Below are 25,047 nucleotides of genomic sequence, written 5' to 3' on the forward strand. Positions count from 1 at the left end.
TATCATTTCTTGAAGTCTTAAGATGCATAGATATGTTTATCTGAAATATTGTCTCCACGTTACCTAGCTTTTCCTGCTGCTAAACTTCCTCGTTCCCATATTTACTGTTTTCGTCAGCTCTGATATAAAAATGCAGGATCGCATGAGAACAGAACTATTGTATTAAGAAAATGGTGTAATGGGGCTGGAATTGCGTTATAGCCAATATGTGTAAGGAAAGTTTGTGTTCTACAAACAAGTCTAAATTCTTCAATTGCTTTAAAGCCAATTTGCGTTGAAGAACAGAAGTTCTAGCAGAACCAACTATGTTTCCTTTTAAGCGTCTGCTTCAATCTAATCCTATCTCCTAGATTTCTTTCCCAAAACTGCTGAGTTTGTTCATCTTCTCCTCTGATATTATTCCTTCTTTTCATCCCTATTCCTGCTCTATTTAATCCACCATAACATTTAAAAAAAACAAATCATGCTTGTCGTAGTTTCACCGCCATGTTTGGACCCTTGTGCTGTCTCTAATTTGACCGATTTTTTATGTTGTTGGATGAGCAGAAGTTTATTCCAACAAGTACTAGGGAGGCTGAAGCCATTGTCTTCTCATGGAGTCATTTTATTAAAAGTAGTAGTAACATAAAAGCATATTGGCTCTTAATTTTATAAAAGAGATTATATTTTGATGAATTGAGTTTTTTCAGATGTGACAAAAGCAAAAGGGGCGCTAGTCTTGTTTGAAATCCCAAAAGGCATTCAGTAATGTACCATGCAAATGGTAAACATGCAAGACAAGAACTCATGGTATTGTGAATGTTATTACTGGAGGATTTAACTGTGTGGGAGCAGAGTTGGATAGTAAAGGACATGATTTGTATGAATGGAAACTTCACTTTGGGACAAGATTGAGTGAGTTATGTGAATTTGGTTCAAAGTGGGAATTCAACTAGTAACTACTTTCCAAGTTGAATTTTAAGAGGTAAAAGTTTGATTCAGACCTAGAACTAATGGCCTTTTAAGTAAATTTAAAATAGCAAGTTAGAAGGATAAAAACCTGACCATGGCAGTTATCAATCAAACACCCAAAATGTGTTGTCTAGAGGAGATGTTGATTAGTGTAGCAGGAAATGAAGCTAAAAAAGTAACTCAACAGTATAAGTGAGGGATTTTTTTGAACTGCATTGTCACTGTAAATGAGGTTGGTGCCAGTGATGGACTGGGGTAGACAAAGTTTAAAAATCTCATGCCACCAGGCTGTAACCTATTGGACTATAACATGGTGTTTTCAACCTGATGTTCAAAGGGTTCAGAAAAGAATTTACAAGAATGTTGCCAGGGTTAGAGGGCTTGAGCTATAAGGAGAAGACTATTTTCCCTGGAGTGTTGGATACTGAGGGGTGACCTTGTATGAAGCGGATTAGCATTCTGCTCATTTCCAGTGTGTAGGCTGCACCGGTATAGTATGGAAAAGAGAAGGAAGAGCCCACCTCTGTTATTGGGCTCTTGTCTCCAAAGTTTGCATGCAGTGCCTCTCAGCTTTTACGTAGACATCAGGATAGAGTTCCAGGAGTCTCAGCCCTGCAATTTCCCAATAATTATGATTTTCTTGCAAATACTAGAATGAGAATTGGGGCTACAAGGAGGCTGAGTGATCTGACCAAAGCACAGTGAGGGAGCCATTCAAGTGGGAGTGAAGAAATGGGGATGTTGTATGGCTAGGGGACAGTATAATTAAGGGGGTGAGTTCTCTTTTCTAGCTTTGAGCCTTGTGTCCCATAGTAGAGTTGGCTGGAGTAGACAAAAGTAATTTAGCAGAATAGACTGTTGAGGGTCAATGGCAGATACTTTCCTGAAGTTCATAGCTCACGACAAAGATAAATTTTAGTGAGAAATTAGAATAAACCAACCATGGCTAACCAATGAAGTTGGAGAGTGGTGTCAATTTGAAAGAATAAAAGTATAATGGGGCAAATAGTAGTGGTAAAACGGAGGACAGTAGGCAAAAATACTGGGTTATGTATTGGGGCTAACGATTGATAAGATCTTTAGACTTGATTGGATATATCCTAAGATATGAAAAGAAGTAGCTTCAGAGATGCTGGGTGCACAGGTTTTAAAAACAAAATTGGAGTCAGCAAGGCTGGCACATTTTTTTTGTTCTTTTGAGGAGGTACAAGCTGGATAAATGATTTCCAACACGCATTTGCTAAGACGCCCATCACAAGGCTAAAGTACCCATGGTGTTTGTGTAGTATATTAGTGTGTATAGACAATTGACTGAATAAATGAAGAAAAAGTTGGCAAAGAGCATTTTCAGGATGTAACTTGTGGAGTGCGCAGAGATCAGTGCTGGAGTCCATTATTTATAATGTATACTCATGTCTTCGATGATGGGAGTGAATGCATTCTTACCAAGTTTTCTGATGATGCAAAAGTAGGTGAGAATGCAAATGTTGAGGATGACAGTCTGCAGAGGGATATTTAGTTGTTTTTTGAAAGGTGTGTGTGAAAACTTGGCAAATGCAGTGTCATGTGAGAAAGTATGACCTGCAGTTTAGTGGAAAGAATAGACTGAAAACTGCAACACAAGGATTTAGAAATCTGTTAGCATTCAAGCTCAACTTGAAATGGAGAAGGAAATGGGCATGGAATATCAAAATAGGAAGCCTTGTTCAAGTGTACAGGTTTCTTGTTGAACTATACTTGGGATAGCGTGAACCATTTGGACCCCTGTGTATGGAAAGATGTACAGCAAACTTGGTTTTAATTAGTACCTTAAGAACTGGCATTCTGGATTTTTTTTTTGGCTGGTTTATATACCTGAAATACTGGAAGTTTACTGTATCATGTCTGAGTAGTCAGTTGAGGATTTGTGTGAAGGCTGTCTGTTGGTAAGTTTTTTTTAAAAATTTAATGCAAAGTTACCTAATTCTGATTAATGCTGTGTGTATGTACCCCTGCATTGCATTTCTATTACTTAGTTTTTTTTTCATTGATTACGTGGCGCTTTGATCAATGGGGATATTTGATCAACTGGTCCATTTTCTGGTCCCATAGATGCCGGCTAATGAAAAATTAGCTGGACTGACATTGGAGTCAGTCCAGAGAAGGTTCACTAGGCTGATCCTGGGTATGAAGGAGCAGGTTGGATCTGTAGTCATGTGGTTTTTAAAAAAAAGAGATGTGACTTTATTGAAATGTGAATTTTTTTAATAGGGCTTGTTAGGTACATGTAGATAAGTGGCTTGTGTGGATGGTGAATCTCTGAAATATTTTTGCCACAGAAGACTCTGTAGTGAATCCTTTAGGTTTCTTCAAAGCTGAGTGTTTTAATCTGTAAGGGAATTGAATGTTATCAGGAAAAGGCAAGAAAGTGGGGTTGAGGATTATCAAATTGGTGGAGCAGAATTGCTGGGACTAGTGGTTTATTTTGAAGTTGGCAACTGTCTCATGAATTTCTACAGGGATCACTGCTGGGGCTTCAGCTATTTGCGATCTACTAAAATTACTTTGATGAAGAGACCAGCTTGAATTGACCCAAATTTGCTTACTAACCAAAGCGAAAGTAAATTTTAAGCATAACATTAACAGTCTATGGATGATTGGATTATAAATTGAGACTTGGCAAAGGTTTGGCAGTTTGCCTATCCACTTTGGAAGGGAGAATAGAAAAACAGAATTGTCTTTTAAATGAAGAGACTGTAGAATAATGGGATATGGTGATCTGGGACAAAGATGAAAATGAAGAAACTTATGTTGGAGTTGTACAGGACATTGGTGAGGCCTCTTCTGGAGCACTGTTCAGTTCTGGCCTCCATGTTAAATGAAGTATGTTATTAAGTTGGAGAACGTTCAGAAGAGATTTACCATGGTGGTGTTGAGAATGGAGTGCTTGAGTTAATGTGAAGAGGCTGGATAGGCAGTGACCTATTGTGGAGTGTAGGCGTTTGAGAGGTGATCTTCTAGATGTTTATGGAATAATAAACTGATTTTTGTGTGTGGAGTGAACTTCCAGAGGAAATGGTAGATGTGAATACAGTTAAACCTTTTAAGAGATTTTAGCTAAGTACATAAATGTTTGGAGGGATGTGGCCAAGCGCAGGCCTGGTACTTAGATGGGGATTATTATGGTTTGGTTGGACCCAAGGGTCTGTTTCCGTGCTGTATGATTCTGACTCTTTAAAAACTCAGCAATCTACCAGAGTCTGTGGAGAGAGAGAGAAAAGCAATTACAGAACAACCTTGATTATCCAACCATCAGTTATCCAAATTTCAGATTATCCGGGCAGCATCTCAAGCTCCCATAAAAATGCTGTCTGTTATCCAAACAAAATACTCCCTGCCAGTCCAGTTTGAATAATGGAGGTTGCTCTGTAATGTTTTGAATCTGACATGACTGGTCTTCGTGCTGAAAGATTCAAACAGTAAATAGGGAAGCAAGTGCAGTGTTGGCCTTTTTGCAGGCAAAATGAAACTTCAAAGTAGGCAAATCTTGTCAGGACTGTACAAGGTGTTAGTAAGATTGTACCATGGGTACTACATATTTGTACTTCACTGTTTAAAACATGTACTTTGATTGGAGGCAGTTCATGGAATATCCTGTAAATTGCTTACTGGGGTAAGGATTGACCTGAGGAAAATTTGAACAGGTTGGGCATGTCCATGTGAGTTTGCAAAAATGAGAGAGAATCTTAGAGAAACACTAAAAGTTTTGAGGGGTTATAACTTTTTAAATGTTAAAAGGATGTCGACTCTTTTGAGGCAGTCTACAACTGGAGGGCACCGTTTTAGAATTGGATACCTCTTGTTTATGACTGTGAAGATTATTTTATTCTGCATATCGTTTTGGCAAAGAACAGTGGAGGCTACATCATTGAATATATTCAAAGTCTGAGTGTAGAGTTAAGGCCACAGTCTGATCCTCTGTGATCTTATTTGACAGACTAGGCTTGATGAGCCAAAAGCTGTAGCTCATCCTTGTTTGTGTCCTTGGATCACCATCACAAATTGCTCCTGAATAGTAGTTCAATTCTGCTTGGCAATAGATTAGATTAGATTACTTACAGTGTGGAAACAGGCCCTTTGGCCCAACAAGTCCACACCGACCCACCCAGACCCATTCCCCTACATTTCTCCCTTCGCCTAATACTATGGGCAATTTAGCATGGCCAATTCACCTAACCTGTACGTTTTTGGTCTGTGGGAGGAAACCGGAGCACCCGGAGGAAACCCAACGCAGACACAGGGAGAATGTGCAAACTCCACACAGTCAGTCACCTGAGGTGGGAATTGAACCCGGATCTCTGGTGCTGTGAGGCAGCAGTGCTAACCACTGTGCCACCGTGCCGCCCAAATAGTTTACAAGCATATCAAACTGCTCACAGTCATGGGGCTGTATTGGATTTCTGACCATACATCCCATACTATCATGTGGCTCCTTCATAACATTGATTCTAATTCACCTTTGTTGATAACTTTGTTACTCACTAGACATGAGTATTTAAATGCCCTCCTGTCCAATACCTTACCACCACTATGTTCAATTCTCCCTAACTTGATGTCATAAATTCTGCTACCCAATTTCTAACTTATGCCAAGTTCCTTTCACTAATAACTTTTTTGCTTGTTGACCCTTCATTTGGCTCCTAGTCCTTTTGATGTTTCAGCTTTAATGTTCTTATCTGTTGTCTTCAATTCCTCCTCCTCGTTGCCACTACCTAATCCCTTGTGATGGGATCCATATCTCCAACTGTACAAGTTTTCTTCTCTTTTTTTTCCCCCCCACCTGTTGTTTCCCCTCACATCTTCAGATTTTCATTGCTCCACCATTGGCTGGGTCCAGAACTTGTCCCTAAATACTCTCCCTCTACTTGCTCCTCTTAAGATGCTTATTGAAAGTGACCTCTCTGCCCAAGTGTTTTCTTTTGAACCCTAATATTTATGCACTACTATTAAATTACTTGCCTGTTAAACCCTGATAAACATTTTAATGTGTTTAAATAAAAGTTCATGGTGCACATTGGAGTGTTTTGTCTTTCGATTTAATATGTTTATCATCTGGTGAAGGCATTGCTATATCTCACGCCTGTTCACTTAATTATATGTGTGGCACAGCAGTTTGTTAGTAGTTGCTGAGTATTCTATTTGCTACTTTGGTACTCTGAATAAAATTTTGAACATACTGTACTGATTTGTGTCCTTGTGTGGAAGTCTTAATGTTAAGCTCATGTACAGCTTTACTTCCTAGGCAATGTGGCTAGGTTATCCTGGAACAAGTGGAGCTCCATTTATGGATTACATTATAACTGACAAGGAAACTTCACCGCTTGACCTGGCAGAGCAATATTCGGAAAAGCTGGCCTACATGCCCAATACCTTCTTTATTGGAGATCATGCCAACATGTTCCCACATTTAAAGGTAATGTGTTGAATTGGTTTTTCTGTGCCTGACCATTATATGGTGTCCTTGGAGCCTCATGGTTGAGGAGTTAAGCATATGATCTCTTCTGGTGTTTTCTTCATTTTTGTAGTTGTAAAAGTAGCTGAGTGGGGACTATCCCTTGGTCACAGCTGTTCACACAATTGCTTTGCTGGTGGACAGTTATCAATTAGTTGTGTGTTGCCAACCACCACTCACATTGTACATGTCTATTTGGATCCCATTGTCTACAATCATGCTTTAGCTCCTCAAATGACCAGCTGTGAAAACAGTACCTTTTAAACACTGTCAGCTTACTTATTTTAAGAACATGGAATAATCTTTGATTTTTAAATGTTCTTTTCTCATTTCAGCCTGCAGTTAAAAATACAGGGAAATAAAGGCACTATACAAAATTGCTGCACAAGTGAATAACATTCATTAATGGGATGTTTATCAGTCTGAAGTGTTAGTGCAGGTTCCATGAGTCGAGTTTCTTAATTATTCCTGGAATGCACTTCTCTCGCAGATCCTGGACACTTTGAATGGAGATAACAGAAGGAAGGGCTATAGGTGTTCTGTTTAGTGTTCCATTTGTCCATGGTGATGATTTTGGAATCTTTCATTCCAACTGTCATGGTGACTTTGCCAGTTCAGTTTGTTGCCATTGTAATGAGATCAGCCCCATGGACCTCCTAGAATAAGTTCCCTGATGAGGACTATTAATCTGGTCCAAACAGGGAGCCTTGGCTGACATATTAAAAAGATGAATGTCAGAGACACTGATACTCTTGTGCCTGACTCTGAGGCAGTACTACAGCCAAGGACTATTCATGTGAAAATAGGTGAGTTGGTGACAGGGCCTGTAGAGTTATTTCACTGCCCTTCTGCTATATTGCTGTTGCTTGACTTAATTGTCTTCCTGATGCCAAATAAATGTGAAACGTATGGTGTCTTTGAAAATTTTAAGTCTCTTTCGTTTCAGTTAAGCAATTGAAACACAAAAAAAATCTGTTACACACGTTTTAACAGCCCATTGTTAAGAGAAAGTTGATAAGTTCAGAAAACAGTGGTATATTTAAATTAACTATCAGCTAAACTTCTAATGCTGTGATGCAAACCATACTTGGATCTGTAGTTGCTTTTCTTTTAAGCGGTAGGAGCATATGCAACAAACACCTACAAGATTATGCAGCACATATCCATTTAAGAATATCCATTTAATTTCACTGTCTCCTCGCATACATTCTTTCTGCAGTTCTACCAATTAATATCTTAAGATATTGTCTGCTGTTAGGTGAAGGGATATGTTGTTTCTGTTTGGGAAGTTGTTCGTGATGCTTATTTAATGAATAACCTTGCCCTTTTGAGAAGTACATGCACTTCTGAAAATTTATGGGAGGGATATTTGCAGGTCTGATGCTTTTGTAAATTAAGGTTGCTTTTCTCTTTTTAGAAAAAGGCTGTGATTGACTTCAAGTCCAATGGACACATTTACGATAATAGAATTGTTCTGAATGGTATTGATCTGAAAGCATTCCTAGACAGTCTGCCTGACGTCAAAGTAGTGAAGGTAATGAGGAAAAGCCACCATGTATAGATGCAACTGTTACTTAAGACAATTATATGTACAAAGCCAAGTTCAACATTTGTGGTAGCAGGTTTGGTGCCATTACTAGCTGGGCAGTATCCTTTTATGATGTAGAGAACTGCTTAACATTCATGCTGGTTTCTAAACTGTAAATGGATCAGTTTCTTCTAATAAGTGCATTTTGAGGCTACTGTTGTCATTTTAGGGTTTTGGTAAAATATTAAAATTTATTTAAGTTTTTTTTTAAATTTGTATTTCACTTTTACATTCATGAGGAGGTAATGAAGTGGTGGCACAGAACTCTCTTTTTTTCTTACAATAGAATCCCTACAGTGTGGAAATTAGACCCTTTTTGGCCCAACAAAACCACACTGCCCCTCCAAAGAGTAATCCACCTAGACCCATTTCCCCTTCTCTTTCCTCTCTTTCTCCTCCCTCCTCCCTCCTCCTCCCTCTCCCCTGACCACTGGGTTAAATTAGCACAATTCACCTAACTTGCTCATCTTTGGATTGTGGGAGGAAACCGGAGTACCTGGAGGAAACCCATGCATTCACAGGGTGAATGTGCAAACTTCACATAGGCGGTCGCCCAAGGCTGGAATTGAACCCAGGTCCCTGGTGCAATGAGGTAGCAGTGGTAACCACCGTGCTGCTTCCTGATGCTTTGTTTCAAATTTGGTCTGTCAACTACTTTTGTAACCATCTAATCATTATTATTGGCAATGGCACTTACTCATAATATTAGCAACGGGTCATGTAACTTACAATTTACTGTTAAGGGATGTCTCGTTATTATTTTCCTTGTGTGGACACCATTATGTTAAAAAGAATTTTTTTTAAGTAAAAGCTTGCTGCGTATTTAGATGGGTGACCCCTTTTGTTTCAACTCAAAAACAGCCTTTGGTTTGTATGATGTTATCTCTGGCCATTTTCAGTGTTCATTTGGCAAGCTAATAGTATTTATAGTGCAAGATGAGTAGTTCCACCAAAAGCAAATGAAAAGCATTGATGTGCCTTGTTTGGTTATCCACTTGTTGGACATATCTTATTTTTAAGAGCTGAGAGCAAGAGGGTTTTTAAAAATGAGATTGCAGAAAGGAACGAAATACTCCACTGCGTAATTGGACAGCATACAGTGCAATTGTGCTTTTAAATTGGATGAGCAGAGCACTTAGTGAATGAGAATTTGGCACAGGTTGTGAAAGTGGAGTTGCATTTGAAGATCAGTGTAGATTCTGATCAGTGTAGATTCTAAACACTTAATCTAAATCCCATCTTCTTATCTTGTTCTAATATTCTAGAATGCTTGTACACCTTTCTAACTCCTGTAAATGTTGCCATGTTCTGTAGTTTGATTACAACAATTCCATGGCTTCTCAAATCCTCTGTATACTTTATCCTAAATTTATCTTATTCATGCCCCTCATTGTAGACCATAAGCCAGTGAGTACTGTAAGTTTCTATCTATTTGTCTGTGCTATCTTTAAAGACCTCCATTAATCATCCCATAAGGCTGTCTGATCTAAAGAAACTGCCAAATTTGCAAAGCTATCTTAAAGTCCCTTCATACTAGACAGCCTCCTTGTGAATCTACTTTTGTCATTTTTTGCCTTTATATGCACTTAAAAAAAATCCAAAACTCTGTATATTCTCACTGTATTTATTTATAAATTCATTGAGCATCATTACATTTAGATCATATACGCTAAGCAGAGCACTTAAGCAGTTTTTAAACAGCCATTTACACAAGTAATTGCAGTATTCTCTATCGTTCACATCACAGACTTTCGTTTATTGAAACTACTTCCTTTAATCTCCCTTTTACTGGCATTCAATTACATCATCCAGTTTTTACCCATTTTGTCCATCTAAATATTTCCTGTAGATTGTGTTGCCTATTTTAGTACCATTAGTTTTCAAAAACATTTTCTCTAGCATATATCTAAATTGATTATTACCATTGGTTGGAGGCTGCACAATTCACCTCCGGAATGAAAATTTTGCTCAAAGCTAATTTCCTGCGAACTGACTTATGTTTGGACTTTTGTAACTCACAAGGAAAGAACCTTTGCCCGTGGCCTTGTGTTGTATGTGGTGTGTTGTGGAACCTGGACCAGGGTGCATAAAATCATAACCTCATGTTCCATAATCTTGCCAGACCTTTAAATATCCCTTCATGAGCAGTAACCTGTCGTCAAAAGGAAAATAAATGTTAATTTTTTGTTATAAACTTAGGTTGTTGCCACAATATTTTTTGCTTTAATAAAGATCGACTTTGTTTTTGAGGTTTGCTCCCTTGTAAAAGGGATAGTCCCGGGGCTTCAAATTGAGGACATTTCGACCACTTAGTTATGTCAGGATTAAGAATTGGTATAGTTTTTGCATATTTTCGCCTCTGTAGCAAGTAGAAAATGCAGAAATTTAGCACACATACAGGATAACAGATGGCATCGCAAATCAGTGGCCAATTTTATAGTTGTCTTTGACTGAAAACTGTAAGTCACACACTCTTGGTTCTTGTCAGTCACATTGATAGCAGGAACATCTATTCATAGCATTAGCTGAAACATAATTTCTTTAGGTTGCAATTTGAATAATTTCTTTTGAAACACAACTTTTTAATTGTTGATGTGCAGTTTGGCTATTGATAAGTGTGGCATCCAGAACTGTGCAGTACATTTTCATCGGTTGTAATACTTTTGAGACATTAGATTAGTCAGAAGTAGTAAATGCTATTGTGCTGAATTTTTCATACATTGCGTGTGCAATTTGCAGCTGAAGTGTCCTGATGGTGGAGACAACTCTGATACAAACTCTGCACTTTCAATGCCTGTTGTCCCAATGAATGCTGCAGCTGAAGCCATTATCAATATGATCAACCAAGGGCAAATCCAGGTCACAATCAACAATTTCACAGTCAGTAATGGTCTGGCAACGACACAAGTAAGTGAGAGCATGATTGAACTTGATGTGGGTGGGAAGTTAGAGGTTCTGTGCCTGGAGAAAAGTCGATCCAACTCTGAAGTATTGTTTCTAAATCATGAGTTCATTTATCATGTAAACTAGACTTGTATGTTGGAAAGAAGGTTTAAAGTTCAGGTGGGTTTGATGGCCATAAATGGATTGTTGTCCTTGGTGAACAATTACTGATTTTGAATGTGGAGAGTGATGTGAGGTGTTTATTTTGGATTACTATCTATGTCTACAGGCTGTATTCTTGGTAAAACTATCATTGTACTTTATATAAAAATTAATCAATACACATTCAATCTGCCATCAGATCAACAACAAAGCAGCAACTGGCGAGGAGGTACCACGTACAATCATTGTTACAACACGGTCACAATATGGATTACCAGAAGATTCTATCGTTTATTGTAATTTTAACCAGCTGTATAAGATTGATCCAAATACTCTACAAATGTGGGCCAGTGTAAGTATCATTCTTAATGTTCAGTGAAAATGTGAATGAGTAGTTTCTTAGCTTTTATTCAAACTGATTATTTTGTGATTAGAAATGATCATTTAAAGGGTAGGGAAAGGATTGCAAATCCTAGATTAAGTACCACAGAAGATGACAATGAAATTGTCACCCCAGAAAGGTAAATAAGGTCAGGATATTTCTGGAATGGAGAACAGCGAGCAACTGCACATTCACATATGCATTGTTCAGTTTTAGGTAAGATCCTGATGTTTCACATTGTCTAAGCAAATGAAGTGGCACTGTGCTGTTTAGAAGATCATTGTGCTAACTACACTGTTGATAATCCCTTAGTGAATTATTTTAGAAGGTATCTCCTTATTCTGTCCATACTTTTGAAACTAAATGTTTCCATTTCATTGTGAGTTGACATCGTGCACCATCATTTATCATTATCATATATCATTATTGGTTCTGTAAAATCTCTAGTATTTACTAACATTACATTTGTAGTTTCTTGACTTTTTACTGTCAAATTAGTGAACACCCAAGGACTGAATAAATGTATTGAGTTTTTAACTCAAACACCTTTCAGGCATTAAGTTCCAGCCTCCCACCAAAAAGTTTTGCCCAGCCTTTTCCCCCCTTTTTATCACTGTTCAATGCAAATACAGATACAGAGTTTCATTGAGGGCTCTGCTCAAAATTTGTGCCAGATTCTCTCAATTTAAATATTGAAAATAATGTTTATATTTTCTCTGCTGATAAATTTCTGGTTCAGAGATCATTCTCTCATTATCAAACTTCCTTTACCAAATATTAATTTGGTTGTAATTTTATGCTTAATGCAACAGATTGTAATTTTGCAGGCGAGTTTAAACATTGTTCAATAACAGCAAAGTTGTGCATTATCCAACTTATGAGAAATTCCATGGGAGATTGGTGAAATTTATAATACTGGATAAAGTGGTTAATGATCTGTTGTTTTTCTTTAAAGTCCAAATCTTTGCAAAACGTCACTAGTGTGAAGGAAATTGTGAAGTGCAAGTGCTAATAGTGACATTAGCTGTTGACTAAGTATACTTGTGTACTTTCTTGCAGATCCTCAAGCGAGTTTCTAATAGTGTGTTGTGGCTACTTCGATTCCCTGCTGTAGGAGAACCCAATATTCAGCAGTATGCCCAGAGCATGGGACTATCTGCCAACCGTATTATTTTTTCACCTGTTGCCCCAAAGGAGGAGCATGTGAGGCGGGGACAGATGGCTGATGTCTGTTTAGACACTCCACTCTGTAATGGACACACAACAGGAATGGATGTACTCTGGGCAGGGACGCCAATGGTGACAATGCCAGGTATGTGTAATGGTGGGTCAGAATTTTTCTAAGAACTATAAGTTGGCACTCATAATGTTACTAAAGGAGCTTTTGAGCTTAAATAAGATACTTGTGATTCCTTTATTACTATTGATAAAATACACTTGTTAATTTTTTCAGGTGATTATTTTACTCAGTTGAATGCTGTTGATTTTATTATTGCTGTAAAAAGGCTTTTTGAAGCTTTCTCATTTTGTAAGAAATACTAATGTAAAGGGAAAAATCACATAATTTCAGAGGAGATTTTTCATTGATCAAGTGAGTTCTGATTGGTAAGCATTGCCATAAAAACATCTGAGTTAGATGATGACTGACAGTTTCAGCTTTTCAGTCAGGCAAGTTCATTTTGATTGGCAAGACATTGCCCATATAATGTTGGGTGCTGCTTTGAGATTTACATTTATAGGCTGGTTTGGTTTGATCATATTTTGCCTGAATAGCTAAAGGGATAGCTACTTAGTGTGTCTCTGTGGGACACTCATCTCATTGCTTGTGTTATGTCAGTTATGTGGGCTATGTGCCCCAAAGATGGTTGGTTTGCACATAATATCACCAAAGTTCTTTGACTGGGCTAAGAGGAGTGTCTTTTGATAGGTCACAACAAAAATCTAATTGTTTTACTCCGCTTAGAAAAGCATAGAGATATGGCCAATATATGTGCTTTTTTGATCTTAGATATAAAATAAAAGGATTCATAAATTTTGTTTCTTAAACATAAAGTTATTTATTTATTTATTATGAAGTAAAACTTATTGAATGGTGATGGAAAAGCACACAAATATGCTCAGAGTGAAGGAAAAAACTGGATTTCTTTCTAGAGTTCACTTTGGGAGGAGAAACAAAATCTTTTGTGTTATAAATATTTCTTTTTTGAAGGCAAAAAAGAATAAGGTGTTGAATGTTTAGATGGCAGGTATAGACAGTTGTCACCAAAATGCAGCTTTGGAGGAAACAAAGTATTGAGTATTCTTCCGATCCTTTTCTTTCGAACAATTAGGTTCCAAAATAGATGTGCCAAAAAGGTTTTTCAGAAACTAGACTTAATCTGAATAACTCCTTTCAGCAAGCTTCCTGAACTGGACTTCTAAAACGATGGATGTAACTTACATCTAGAGCCTCAACCTGAGCTACAAATCTTCTCAAAACTCACTAATTCTAAAACAAACTCCAAAACTGCGAAACACCAAGTATTTTCCCTGAAAAGTGTTCAAGTAATTAAGACCACAAATTATCTGGATCATGTTCAACTAATGTCTTTTTATAAAAACTAAATAAAGTTAGAGGTGAACTTTCTACCAGGATAGAAGTAACCATACCACTAATCACTTCCTAAAACAGAAAAATCGATAGTCGTCTTTCTCTTTCAATTCTGCCACACCTGAGTTTTTATCGTGCTTCAGTTTCCAAATATATGGCATATACAGTATTTGTTTTTTTAATACCATTTAATTAACTGGCAGTTCTCTAAGTTTGTCCAGGTATGCTTATCTTGACACTCCCCTCTGGGAATTCTATGTTGTCTCTTTCTTTCATTTTTTTTACTGATTTCATTTCCCTTCTGCTGTGTGTTAAGGTGTTTACAAAATCTCATTTTCACAGTCATATCTCCTTCTGTAATGACTTCTAGGTCCAACTTCCATCAAATGGATTTCAACTGAAGTTCTGTCCTTTGTGTTAGAAATGCTTTGGGATTGTGGGTATCTCCTGGACTTGAGTGTACCTTGAACTGTTTTCACTGCATCATTGAAACTTGGAGCAAGAGTAAGCCATAACAGTATAATGAGGGAAAATGTGAAGTTGTTCATTTTGAAAGGGAGACCAAAAGGGTGGTATTAATTAAATGGAGGAAAGCTGCAACAGAAAGGGACTTGTGTACTTTTTGCAAGACACTGAAAGCTAAGACACGCAGCCGGTAATCAGGAAGGTTTTTAATGGCGCCTTTGTACCAAAGAATCTCTGCAGTGTGGAAGCAGGCCATTCTGCCCATTGAGTCCACAGCAACTCTGAGTAGCCCACCCAGATCAGTCCCATGCCACTATCCGTACAACCCTGAATTTCCCATACTTAACCAACCCAACCTACACAATCCTAGACAAGGCAATTTAGTTTGGCCAATCTACTTGCACATCTTTGGACTGTGGGAGGAAGCTCTCACAGACATGGGGGGGAATGTGCAAACTCCACATAGTTGTCTGAGGGTGCAATCGAACCCTGGTGCTGAGGCAGCAGTGCTAACCACAGCACCCTGCTGCCCCACGAAATTGGATTATAGAAGTTGGGGAGTCTTATTGTAACTCTACATGATGTTTGTGAGACCACGTGGAGTACTGTGAGCATCTTTGGTTCCCTTATACCATAAGATATAATCTTCATTGGAGGCAGTTCAGAGAAGGTTCATTAAGATGATCCCCCAGTATGGAGGGATTGTCTTCTGAACATAGGCTAAACAGATTGAGATTCTGCTCCACTGAAATTTATGAAACAGGTGTGATTCTTAAAGAGCTTGACAGGGTCAGTGCTTAGAAGATATTTTTCCTCTTGTGCAAATGTACGACCTGTGGGCATAGTTTCAGAATAAACGGATGCTAATTTAAGACTGAGATGAAGAGCAATTTCTTCTCTCGGGGTTGTGGTGTCTCTTTGGAACTCTTGGCATAAGTTAATTTAGTAGCAGTCCAATAGGCTGCTTTTTGTCTTGGATGGGTGTACAGCTTCTTGAGGTTGCGCCCATCCATGTGCTTCTTTTGCATGTCACTTTTAAATCAATGCCCCCTACTCAGTCATGATTTTGAAATCTCCTCTAGCCTTTTTCCTTTCCAAGGAGAACAATCCAACCTCCTAATGTATCTTCATAACTGAAGTGACCCAACTTTCAGTTGAATCAAAGTGGCTGCTTGTAACTTAGAAACACTGCAAGTTGCATTTTTATTGTTTCACGCTGATATGTTTCACTGTTGAACTCAGCACCAGCTACTCTCTGCTTAGCCTCATTCACTTGTGCCCCAATTTATATACTACTTCACACGCTGCTTCCTGCGAGCTGATTGTAGGGGACACTTCCCAGATTGCTTCACTGTGATACTTACTGCAGGACTGCTTCATGATACCCTGAGATCCATTCTCTGTGGCATGCATTGTCTCTTGCACACAACCTCTGGCCATCAGTATCAACTCATCCCATCAATCCCAGACCATAGTTCTGTATAGTTCTTCTTGCATAATATATTAGCAAGAAGCATTCTTCTCTCTCCACGTGTGCTTATTAATCATTTATGGTGTTTGTGTGTTACTGGCTATGCCAGCTTTTATTACCCATTCAATTTTGGCAGTCAAGTCTCGCTGCAGTTCTGGAGATACATGGAGGCCACAGGTAAAGTGGCAGATTTCCTTTTGTAAAGAACATTTCATGAAGCTAATGTTTGTTTTTTTTCCCCCCACAATCAACAATGGTTATATGGTGGTTATTAAGCTAGATTTTTTTTCATTAAATTCAAGTTTCGCCAGTTGCCATGGTGGGTTATAAACCCTTACCCCCAGAACATTAACTTGGTGTTCTGTAATATCACTACATTTAATGCTATGCCACTACCTTCACTTAGTTGAACAGTAGCTCCAACAACTTAGGATGACTGTCAGTTTGTCCCATTCTGTTCCCTATGACCCCATCTCCCATCCTAATCCCACCTCTTGTAATCTAGAGAGGTTTACAAAATTATGAGGAGCATGGATAGGGTAAATAGTCATAGTCTTTTCGCTGGGCTGGGGGAGTTCAGAACTAGAGGGCATAGGTTTAGGGTGAGGGGAAAGATATAAAAGAGACATAAGGGGCAACTTTTTAGTGCAGAGACTGGTACGTATGTGGAATGAGCTGTCAGAGGAAGTGGTGGAGGCTGGTACAATGGCAACATTTAAAAGGCATTTGGATGGGTATATGCATAGGAAAGGTTTGGAGAGATAGGGGCTGGGTGCTGGCAGGTGGGACTAGATTGGGTTGGGATATCTGTTTGGTATGGACAGGTTGGACCAAAGGATGTGTTTCCATGCTGTACATCTGTGACTCTACTGTCCAAACTTCTGCTAAATTGAGCTCCAGTTATCAACGTGTAAGACCCTGCCTCAATTGGGTGAAGCATGTTCTTTTGTGTTTCCATCTGGTGCTTTGGCAGGAATTTTATTTTACCTTTTTTTTAAGATGATTCCAATACTGTCTATCCATCTTCACCCCTCCCTTTGCCCTCTTATCTGCACTTAATCTGATCTTTGTCTATGCAGTGACACTTCAGTTGAAACAACTTCCCTGTCCTCTGTACTTGCAGTACTGTAAAATGAAAATATTCAATGACACTTGACGTTAACCTTGATTGTTCCTAACCAGACTTTCTGAATAGCTAGTGCCAGACACCAAGTTTTTTATAGCTTAAACGCAATAATTAATGAATTGTTAATAATACTTTAGCTCTGCTAAAGCTAATATATATGACTTAAACATGTCACCTTTTTGGTTTTCACTCCCTATGTACTCAAACAAATGGACACAGTTAAGGGATATATCAAAAGAAAACACTAAATGAGCTGTAAGTAGCCAGTTCATTTTAGCAGACTACCTGATCCATGACCCCCCCCCCCCCCCTCGGCACCAGCCTTGCCTCGCTTGCACATAGTACCAGTCATCATCCTGAGATTACTACTCTGCTCGTTCTGCTTTTTAGCTTCCAACCTAACTGACTGAAATCACTTTTTTTTTTAAGATAGTCATCCCTCTTTTTAGGTATGTCATTGGTGCTGATGTGCACCATGACTTCTGGCTGCGGACTCCTCTCCCCCTTCCAAATCTTATGGACTCTATTGCTCATATCAGACCCTGGCACCTGGGAGGCAACATACCTTCTGGGAATTCCCTCCCCTCCACCCCACTTCTGAGGCTCCGAGCCAAGCTCACCCTCCGCTGTGGCCACTATAGCTGTCCTCTGGTAGGTCACTTCACCCCCCCCTTCCAAAACGGTATACTTATTATTGAGCATGAAATGGCCAGAGGGGATCCTTGCACTGTCTGCCTCTTCCCTTTCTGTCCCCTAACTGTAACCCATCTGCCTTTTTTCTGTACCTGAGGTGAGACTCCTCTTGTTACCCCTTCCACCTCCCAAATGATCCGAAGTTCATCAGCTCCAGTTCCCTAAGTTTCCGAAGGGCCTGGAGTTGGTGCATTTCCCACAGCTGAAATCAGTGGGGGACACTAGTGGTGAACCTTACTTCCCATGTTCTACAGGAGGAGTATGCTACTGCCCTAACATCCATTCCCACTATTCTGAATTCCCCAAGAGTATTTGGAAAAAAAAACTAGTAACTTACCAAATTGGTGTACAGAACCTTTTTTTGTGCTAGAGGAGGAAGAGGATTGGTGGGTGACAATACCTTGGTAGTCCTTTGGGTAAAACAATTGCCTGAGTATATTACTTCATCTACTCAGCGGTTCCGTGTCCAGTCCTGCTCAGCGTACTATCTGCCTGTTTATGGACTAAGTTTTATTAAAGGGTTAATTTGCCTTCCTGGTAAATCCCTGGTTTGCACTCTCTCTGGACCTGCTACTGCTGCAAAAAATTCTTCTTCTTTCTCTCAGGAGCATTACACATTCAGCTGTAACCAAGAATCTAGCAGAGCTTATTTCTTGAATGATGGGTGCTTTCCCTATCTCTGATTTAACCTAAAGACTCATGACCCACTTTACATTGTTTGTTTGTAAATATCTTCCAATGTAAATAAAAACCTGTTAGTCTTCAGGGACTTTTTTCCCCCTCTGGTGTGATGAGGACATTACACCTAAGACCCTTTCAGGGTGCATGTAACACCGAACTCAAGTTCAATTTTGAAAATATCCAAACTTAGAAATGGCATTAAATATCAAAGCCGTGGTATCATGATAGTCAGCAAGCTCTGTATTCTGAATCATTCCCTTCTCAAATGGTTACTTCTGTTTATTGATCTATCCCCTAATCTAGAACACCAATCCACTTTATCTAGGTCAGGTTTCATACGGTCATGTAGGTATTATCAATCTAAATAAATACAAATGTTAGCCCCACTGTTTTCCTGTTCTCACTGGATGTAAAATTTAATCATTATGGTTGTAGTTGCCTATGTGTGCATTAACCTGGATGTTATTAATGAGTACTGTCATCTCATGAACTATTGTTATCTTGTCATGTATCACATACAGTCTGTTCATTGGTCATTTCCAAAATGTAAGAAATGCTAATAAGCTATCTTGTAGGCATTCTTTGAACTCCTTTTCTATGCTTCAGATTCATCCGATTTGATGTGCTGTTCTTTTATTGCGTATGTCAACAGTTATTTCGTAGATACTTTGTTCCACGTGGTTACCATTAGGGTTCAAATAGACTTCTTCCACAAGTGACTACTTTCCCCAGTTTTTCTTAAGATTAGATTAGGTTTCCTACAGTGTGGAAACAGGCCCTTCGGCCCAACAAGCCCACTCAGACCCATTCTCCTACATTTACCCCTTCACCTAACACGGGCAATTTAGCGTGGCCAATTCACCTGACCTGCACATCTTTGGACTGTGGGAGGAAACCGGAGCACCCGGAGGAAACCCACGCAGACACAGGGGGAATGTGCAAACTCCACACAGTCGCCTGAGGTGGGAATTGAACCCGGGTGTCTGGCTCTGCGAGGCAGCAGTGCTAACCACTGTGCCGCCCACAGCGGTAACTCCACTCCAATTTCTTCATCCTGATCTCTTGAACAAAGGCATCTCTAAAAATTCCACAAATGCTTTCATTGAGTAATAGGTTCAAGGTGGAGAGTTTGCACTATTGTTCTGTTTTCCACTGAGATTCACATGATAGAAACTTTAAATCTATGCATTGAAGCAACTGCAGGAACCTCTGAAGTTCACTTTCATAAATAAGACAATATGTAATGAATTTCCTGTTGAAGGTCATCTTGATGGGTGATTTAAGTTGAAAGTTTCTAGAGTGTGTGTACTGTTGTAACAGACTTTGAAAAGAGTAGGGTTTGCTCTTTTATCAGTGAAACTCACTTGAAACAAAGCAGGACAATCTCTGACATTATCTGTCTTGATACTTGAGCAGGGCCATTACATGCAGCGTGGCTAAAGAAATCAACTAAGATTTCTGACCCTGAAAAGTTCTTCTGCTTTTTGAAATGTCTTACCATATGACATTCCCTACTTACTCCTCAATAAAATTCCCACATTTCTCTGCACTATATTCCATTCTATTTGGAACTCCGTTATTGTTCCTTTTTGGAAAGAAGCATTTTCCATATTCTTTTGTGAATATTTGATGGTTTTCAGTCCATATGAAGGGTACTTACATGTAAGTTTATATGCAGTGTATTAATCGCCAGCACACTAAGCATCATTCATGAAAATTCAAATATGTTGGGAGTAAGTATTTGTTTGAGGATGAGGAACTGGAGCATGAAACTGTTTGGATATTCTGAATTACAAAGGATTCACCAAAACTTTGAATGGGTGTGATTTCTTGGATTGAGCTGTTGATTACTGATTTAAATCAACTAAACTTTGAATAATAAGAGTTTAGACTTGTAGCTTTAATTGCTGGATGCACTTGGTTTGGAGGAGGTGGGGTTTATGTGCAAACAATGTCAAACAACACTTCAGATTTTTTCAGATGTTTGTTTGTCAACTGTACAAGAGAAAAAGACCTCCCAGTGTGCAGTGATCAATCTCTGTTCCCCTCTTTCTTTCCTTCCTTCTCCCTTTTTTCTCACCCTTTCTTGCTCTCTCATTTTATCTACCTCTGAGCAAAATAAAAGCCACCATTTAAGAGGTCCTCACAACTGTCAGTTGAAGTTCCAAGACTTCTATTACTACGTAAGAGCTTGCTGCCTCTCTAAGCCTTATACTTAACCACACTTTGGGAACTCCTGATTTGATTTGTGTAATATGAATCTGTTTGGTTTACATTTGCACTTCCATATGTTAAATGTTTTATTTTCCTTGTTGCAGGTGAAACACTTGCATCTCGTGTTGCAGCTTCACAGCTAATGTGTTTGGGATGTCCAGAACTGATTGCAAAGACCAGACAAGAGTATGAGGATATTGCTGTTCTTTTGGGAACAGATATGGAATAGTACGTTCTAATAATTTTCAACTCTCTCTCTTTCTGTTTTACTGACTTGAGTTGTCAGTTTATATAATACAGAAGTGCAGCAATTTGATATTGATTTTTTTTAAAATCAATTTTCTTTGTCATTGAGTAATGTACAAAATCTGAATTCAATAAAGAAAGCTATTGAAACTGGTTGGAACAGGCAGATAGAAATTGGTTATTTGAATGTTGACCAAGTTATTAAAATTGCCAAATGAGTGAAATACTTTGGCTTGGTATTGTATGCTATAGATTATACTTCTGCTGTGCTGTATGCAAGATGTACAGTATGTTAATATGACGTAGCCTACCTCAAAGGTAAGATAATTAAAGGACTGGTTTTGGAGATGCTTTGTTTTACTTGGATGATTGCACCACCTGTCTCAAGGAAAGCGGCAGTTCTGTTGTAGCATTGTAGGAGTCTACATATCTTAGTTTATCGGAAACGTTCATGTGCTTTCTGCTTGTGCTCCCTTTTATAAAGGAAGAAGCTTGGTGTTGTTGCTTGGGTCAATTTCTTTTTAAATTAACCCTTTTTTTCCAAATTGACCTATTCTGAGATGTTATTACACACCTCTGTAGCAGATGAGACTTGAATCTGGGTCTCCCAATCCCAGAGCTAGGGATACTACCACTGCCACAGAGAACCTCTTGGATCAGTGTTGACTTGATTAGTTAACTGAGGACAGGGGTCTGTTTTGAAACCTGTAGTGCATACTGGAGCTTGTATAGCTAATTGGGATAAACTGGAGATAAATCGTTGCTCCTCTGTTAATTTTCAAAGAATTTTTTTTTCAGTTGCATGTTTTAAGATTTTGAGCTGGAATGTAAAAAAAAACTTTCAGGATAGTGATTTTTTTTTACCCCTCTTTGTTGATGGTACATAGCTAAGCAGGTGAAGATCTGATGCATTTGAAAATATTTAATGAGTACAAATCTATAAGTCTCACCTTGGTTGTTTACAAGAGGAGGAAATATTAAGATATCGTACATGTCAGTACTCTACTAAGGTTGGCAAATATTGTCTCTCATTCTCAAAAGCGCATTCTCAAAAATCTTTAATCTTGTAACTATCAGCCTGCTTTAAACTGTAAAGACAATGTGACATATTCAGTAAACCTGCTATTTCCTTATTTCAAAAAAATAAATTAATAAGAATAAATTGTGGCTTTTTATTTGCAAGCACTGTTGGGAAGTCTTAACGTAGAGTCTTAGCACCAGAATAGCAGGTTGATGAATCTTTTGAATATTTAGTTACCAAATGCGTGGTACATTTTGCAGAAAAGTGTGCTTGATATTGTTGGAGTATAGAGAGCTCTGTTTCTGCATATTTAAATTTGATAGTGTTTTAACATTGTGTTTGTTGTTTTCTTATGCAGTCTGAAGAAAATCCGAGGAAAGGTGTGGAAACAAAGAGTAAGCAGCCCCCTGTTCAACACCAAACAGTATACTATGGATCTGGAGCGCCTCTACACACAGATGTGGGAGCACTATGCTGCAGGCAACAAACCAGACCATATGATTAAGCCACTCAAAGCCATGGAGACAAATGAAACTGCTTGAATCTACTCCATTGCCAGATCATTGTGACTTTGACATGAGTATACTGAACTGCACCCGTGGCTCCATGAACCATCGCGCACTGAATTTTTTTTTGTTTGGATTTTTTTTTAAGAACAGCCCTAAGTGCTGGCAATAACGTATTTTCATATTAGCCCAGAGTGGCTGTTGAAGCGCTTTTACTGAAAGATTGTTGATACTGGAGTTAAACCAAGCTAAAATGGGTTGTATGAAGTACACCATGTGCAGTAACACAACCTCTGATTTAGATTGAGTACCTGTATTCATAAGAGAATGGATCTGAAAATATTTGTGATGCCATTTAGCTAGAACTTCACGAGTAATTATAAGATAAAAAAATCTGATATTATTGTATGTTCACTATTCAAATTGCATACTTTCCTTTTGAAAGTTTGATGGCCGGATCACTGGAAGGGTTCATTGAAGGCTTTAGACTGACTCTTTAAAGAGTTATTATTCTGTTTTTAATGTTTCCCTGTCAAATTATTTTTATAAACCATTGAGGCTCACTTCCTTCTCAGTCTGTGTTCTCTGCCTTGACAGGCTTTTTAGTTACCAAGTTATTGTACTTTTGTTGAAAACTGCTTTCTGCATTGAAAAATGAGTATGCCAAATGGCCAGTATACATCTGTACTCATTTGCTCCAGTTCCTTAGTGATGCAGCACAGTGCACATACCAGTTGTCCTTTGTTGGCTCACGTGCATCAGATACGAGCTCTAGTACATCTGTACTCGAATGTATTTCCTTGTATGGCCTACAGAAGCTTGAGTGGGATGTAATATGTTTTGATGCATGATTGTACGTAATTTAGAGAATAGCAGTGCTCCAACAGTCGGTGAGGTCTGGAATTACATTTTGGAGACTGGCCTATTGCAGAACAGTTCGGGAAAATTCAAAACAGGTCTGAAGCATGGTTGCTGTTCCTCGCTTAAATGAACTCCTTTTGATTTTCGTAGAATCATTTTGTGAAGGGCTAAGGATTTTTTTTTTGCCCCCAGGTAAGTATCTCATCAGTTATTATTATGTAGAATTAGCAACGTGTGTGGTTTTTAGCCACATGTGATATTTGGTGGTAACCCCTTTTTGCACCAGTAATTGCATATGTAAAACAAAAAAGGTTTGTGGGTGTTTTTTGCACGATTTACTTTTGTCATTCAAGCTACTTTCTCAGAACTATAACAATTGCTTTGAGTTGTTATTCTCAGGTCTGCATCAAGAATCACTTAAATTTGAACTCTCATTGCTTCAACTTAACATACCATTTGGTTTGCTGGGAGCACCCGGTGGGTAGATTGTAAATATTTACATTGAACTATCCCTTTCTTGCCCACTTATCTAAAACTCCTGTAAACAAAGTGCATATATTTAGTTTTTACATAAAACGAAACCAGATCATTTAATCTAGTGTTCAACTTTATTACTTTCAGATCATTTGATCTGGTTTCTGATAAAATTCTAATACCTTTATTCGAAGACAGGATAATGTCTGGCTCATGATGTTCACTGGGTTTAATAAAATATTAATTTTATTTAAAATAAAGGATGGTACTGAGATTTATGCTGATGTTGGGAGAGGTGGCAACAGAGGCAGGTGAGCGTGCTCTGAAACCAATCTCACTTTTGGTATGATGGTGTAAACTGTAATATCTGAGGTGGATTATTTTATTAGTGACTCTTGCTCAGATTTACTTTATTTTCCTCTGTCGTGACAGTTATTTTAACGCCTCTAATTGACATTGAGACCTCCAATTTCTTGCATAATCTGGATTTTAGGCTGTTTAAGTATGAAGCTGTAAATACATGTGAATGAGAATCTATTGTATCTGTGTACAATTATAAAGCAGCTGGATGCTTCCACTTGTGTTCTTGTGTTTCTGTGCTGAGCTGTTTAAATGGCCTCTTATCATATCAAACATCTATCAGATTTACAAATTGGGCCTTTTTCCATGTGTTTATTTAATATTTACTTTGTTCTCCCATACTATTCTTCCCAGTACAGTCGGGTTCATAGGTGACATGTTTTTAAGATTCTGTATTCCACTCTGTGCATCAAATTACACAAGCTGAGTTGCTGATGAGCTTATTCTTGTGTTTTTTTTTAGCATCTTCCTTGTAAAAGAAAAGTCTAATCACCCAATTTGGCACATTTTGCAAGCCCTGTAATCAGTATAAATTATTTGAGTTGATTTGATGAGTTATTCCAATGTCTTGATTTAATAGAAGACAAGAATTTTTTGAACTGAAAAATACCTTTTTGGAAAAAAGGCAGAAAGGATTGGATTATTTGCTCTTGGCAAATGTAACAAATTACCTGATATGAAATCTGATGCTATCATTTTTTTTCAGGATTTTCTTTTCAAAAGGCTAATTTTAGATTGAGCCGATGTGTACTCTTTTTTTTTGTATATATTTGACATTCAGGTTTGAAAACTTTTCAGCATCTGACTGGAAGAAAAACAATGTTTAATTTCATCATTTTTAACTACTTTCTATTTCTAATTTTTATGAAAGGAAAATAATCA

At 38.3% G+C, this 25,047-nt stretch overlaps 1 protein-coding gene across 3 annotated transcripts in view; it reads left to right on the forward strand.

The window, feature by feature from the left end:
- The window catches only part of LOC140495901 (UDP-N-acetylglucosamine--peptide N-acetylglucosaminyltransferase 110 kDa subunit), an 83,554-nt gene extending 59,172 nt beyond the window's left edge, over positions 1–24,382 (forward strand). For all 3 annotated transcript variants that reach the window (XM_072595169.1, XM_072595170.1, XM_072595171.1), the window contains 7 exons: positions 6,233–6,403; positions 7,860–7,976; positions 10,770–10,937; positions 11,275–11,427; positions 12,517–12,769; positions 20,802–20,925; positions 22,323–24,382. In XM_072595169.1, coding sequence (XP_072451270.1) covers positions 6,233–6,403; positions 7,860–7,976; positions 10,770–10,937; positions 11,275–11,427; positions 12,517–12,769; positions 20,802–20,925; positions 22,323–22,506 — 1,170 coding nt within the window. In that variant the 3' untranslated portion in view covers positions 22,507–24,382. The remainder of the gene's footprint in view (positions 1–6,232; positions 6,404–7,859; positions 7,977–10,769; positions 10,938–11,274; positions 11,428–12,516; positions 12,770–20,801; positions 20,926–22,322) is intronic.
- The last annotated feature ends 665 nt before the right edge of the window (positions 24,383–25,047 follow it).

This window comes from Chiloscyllium punctatum, chromosome 25 (genome assembly GCF_047496795.1).
Source record: "Chiloscyllium punctatum isolate Juve2018m chromosome 25, sChiPun1.3, whole genome shotgun sequence".
Lineage (NCBI taxonomy): Eukaryota > Metazoa > Chordata > Chondrichthyes > Orectolobiformes > Hemiscylliidae > Chiloscyllium > Chiloscyllium punctatum.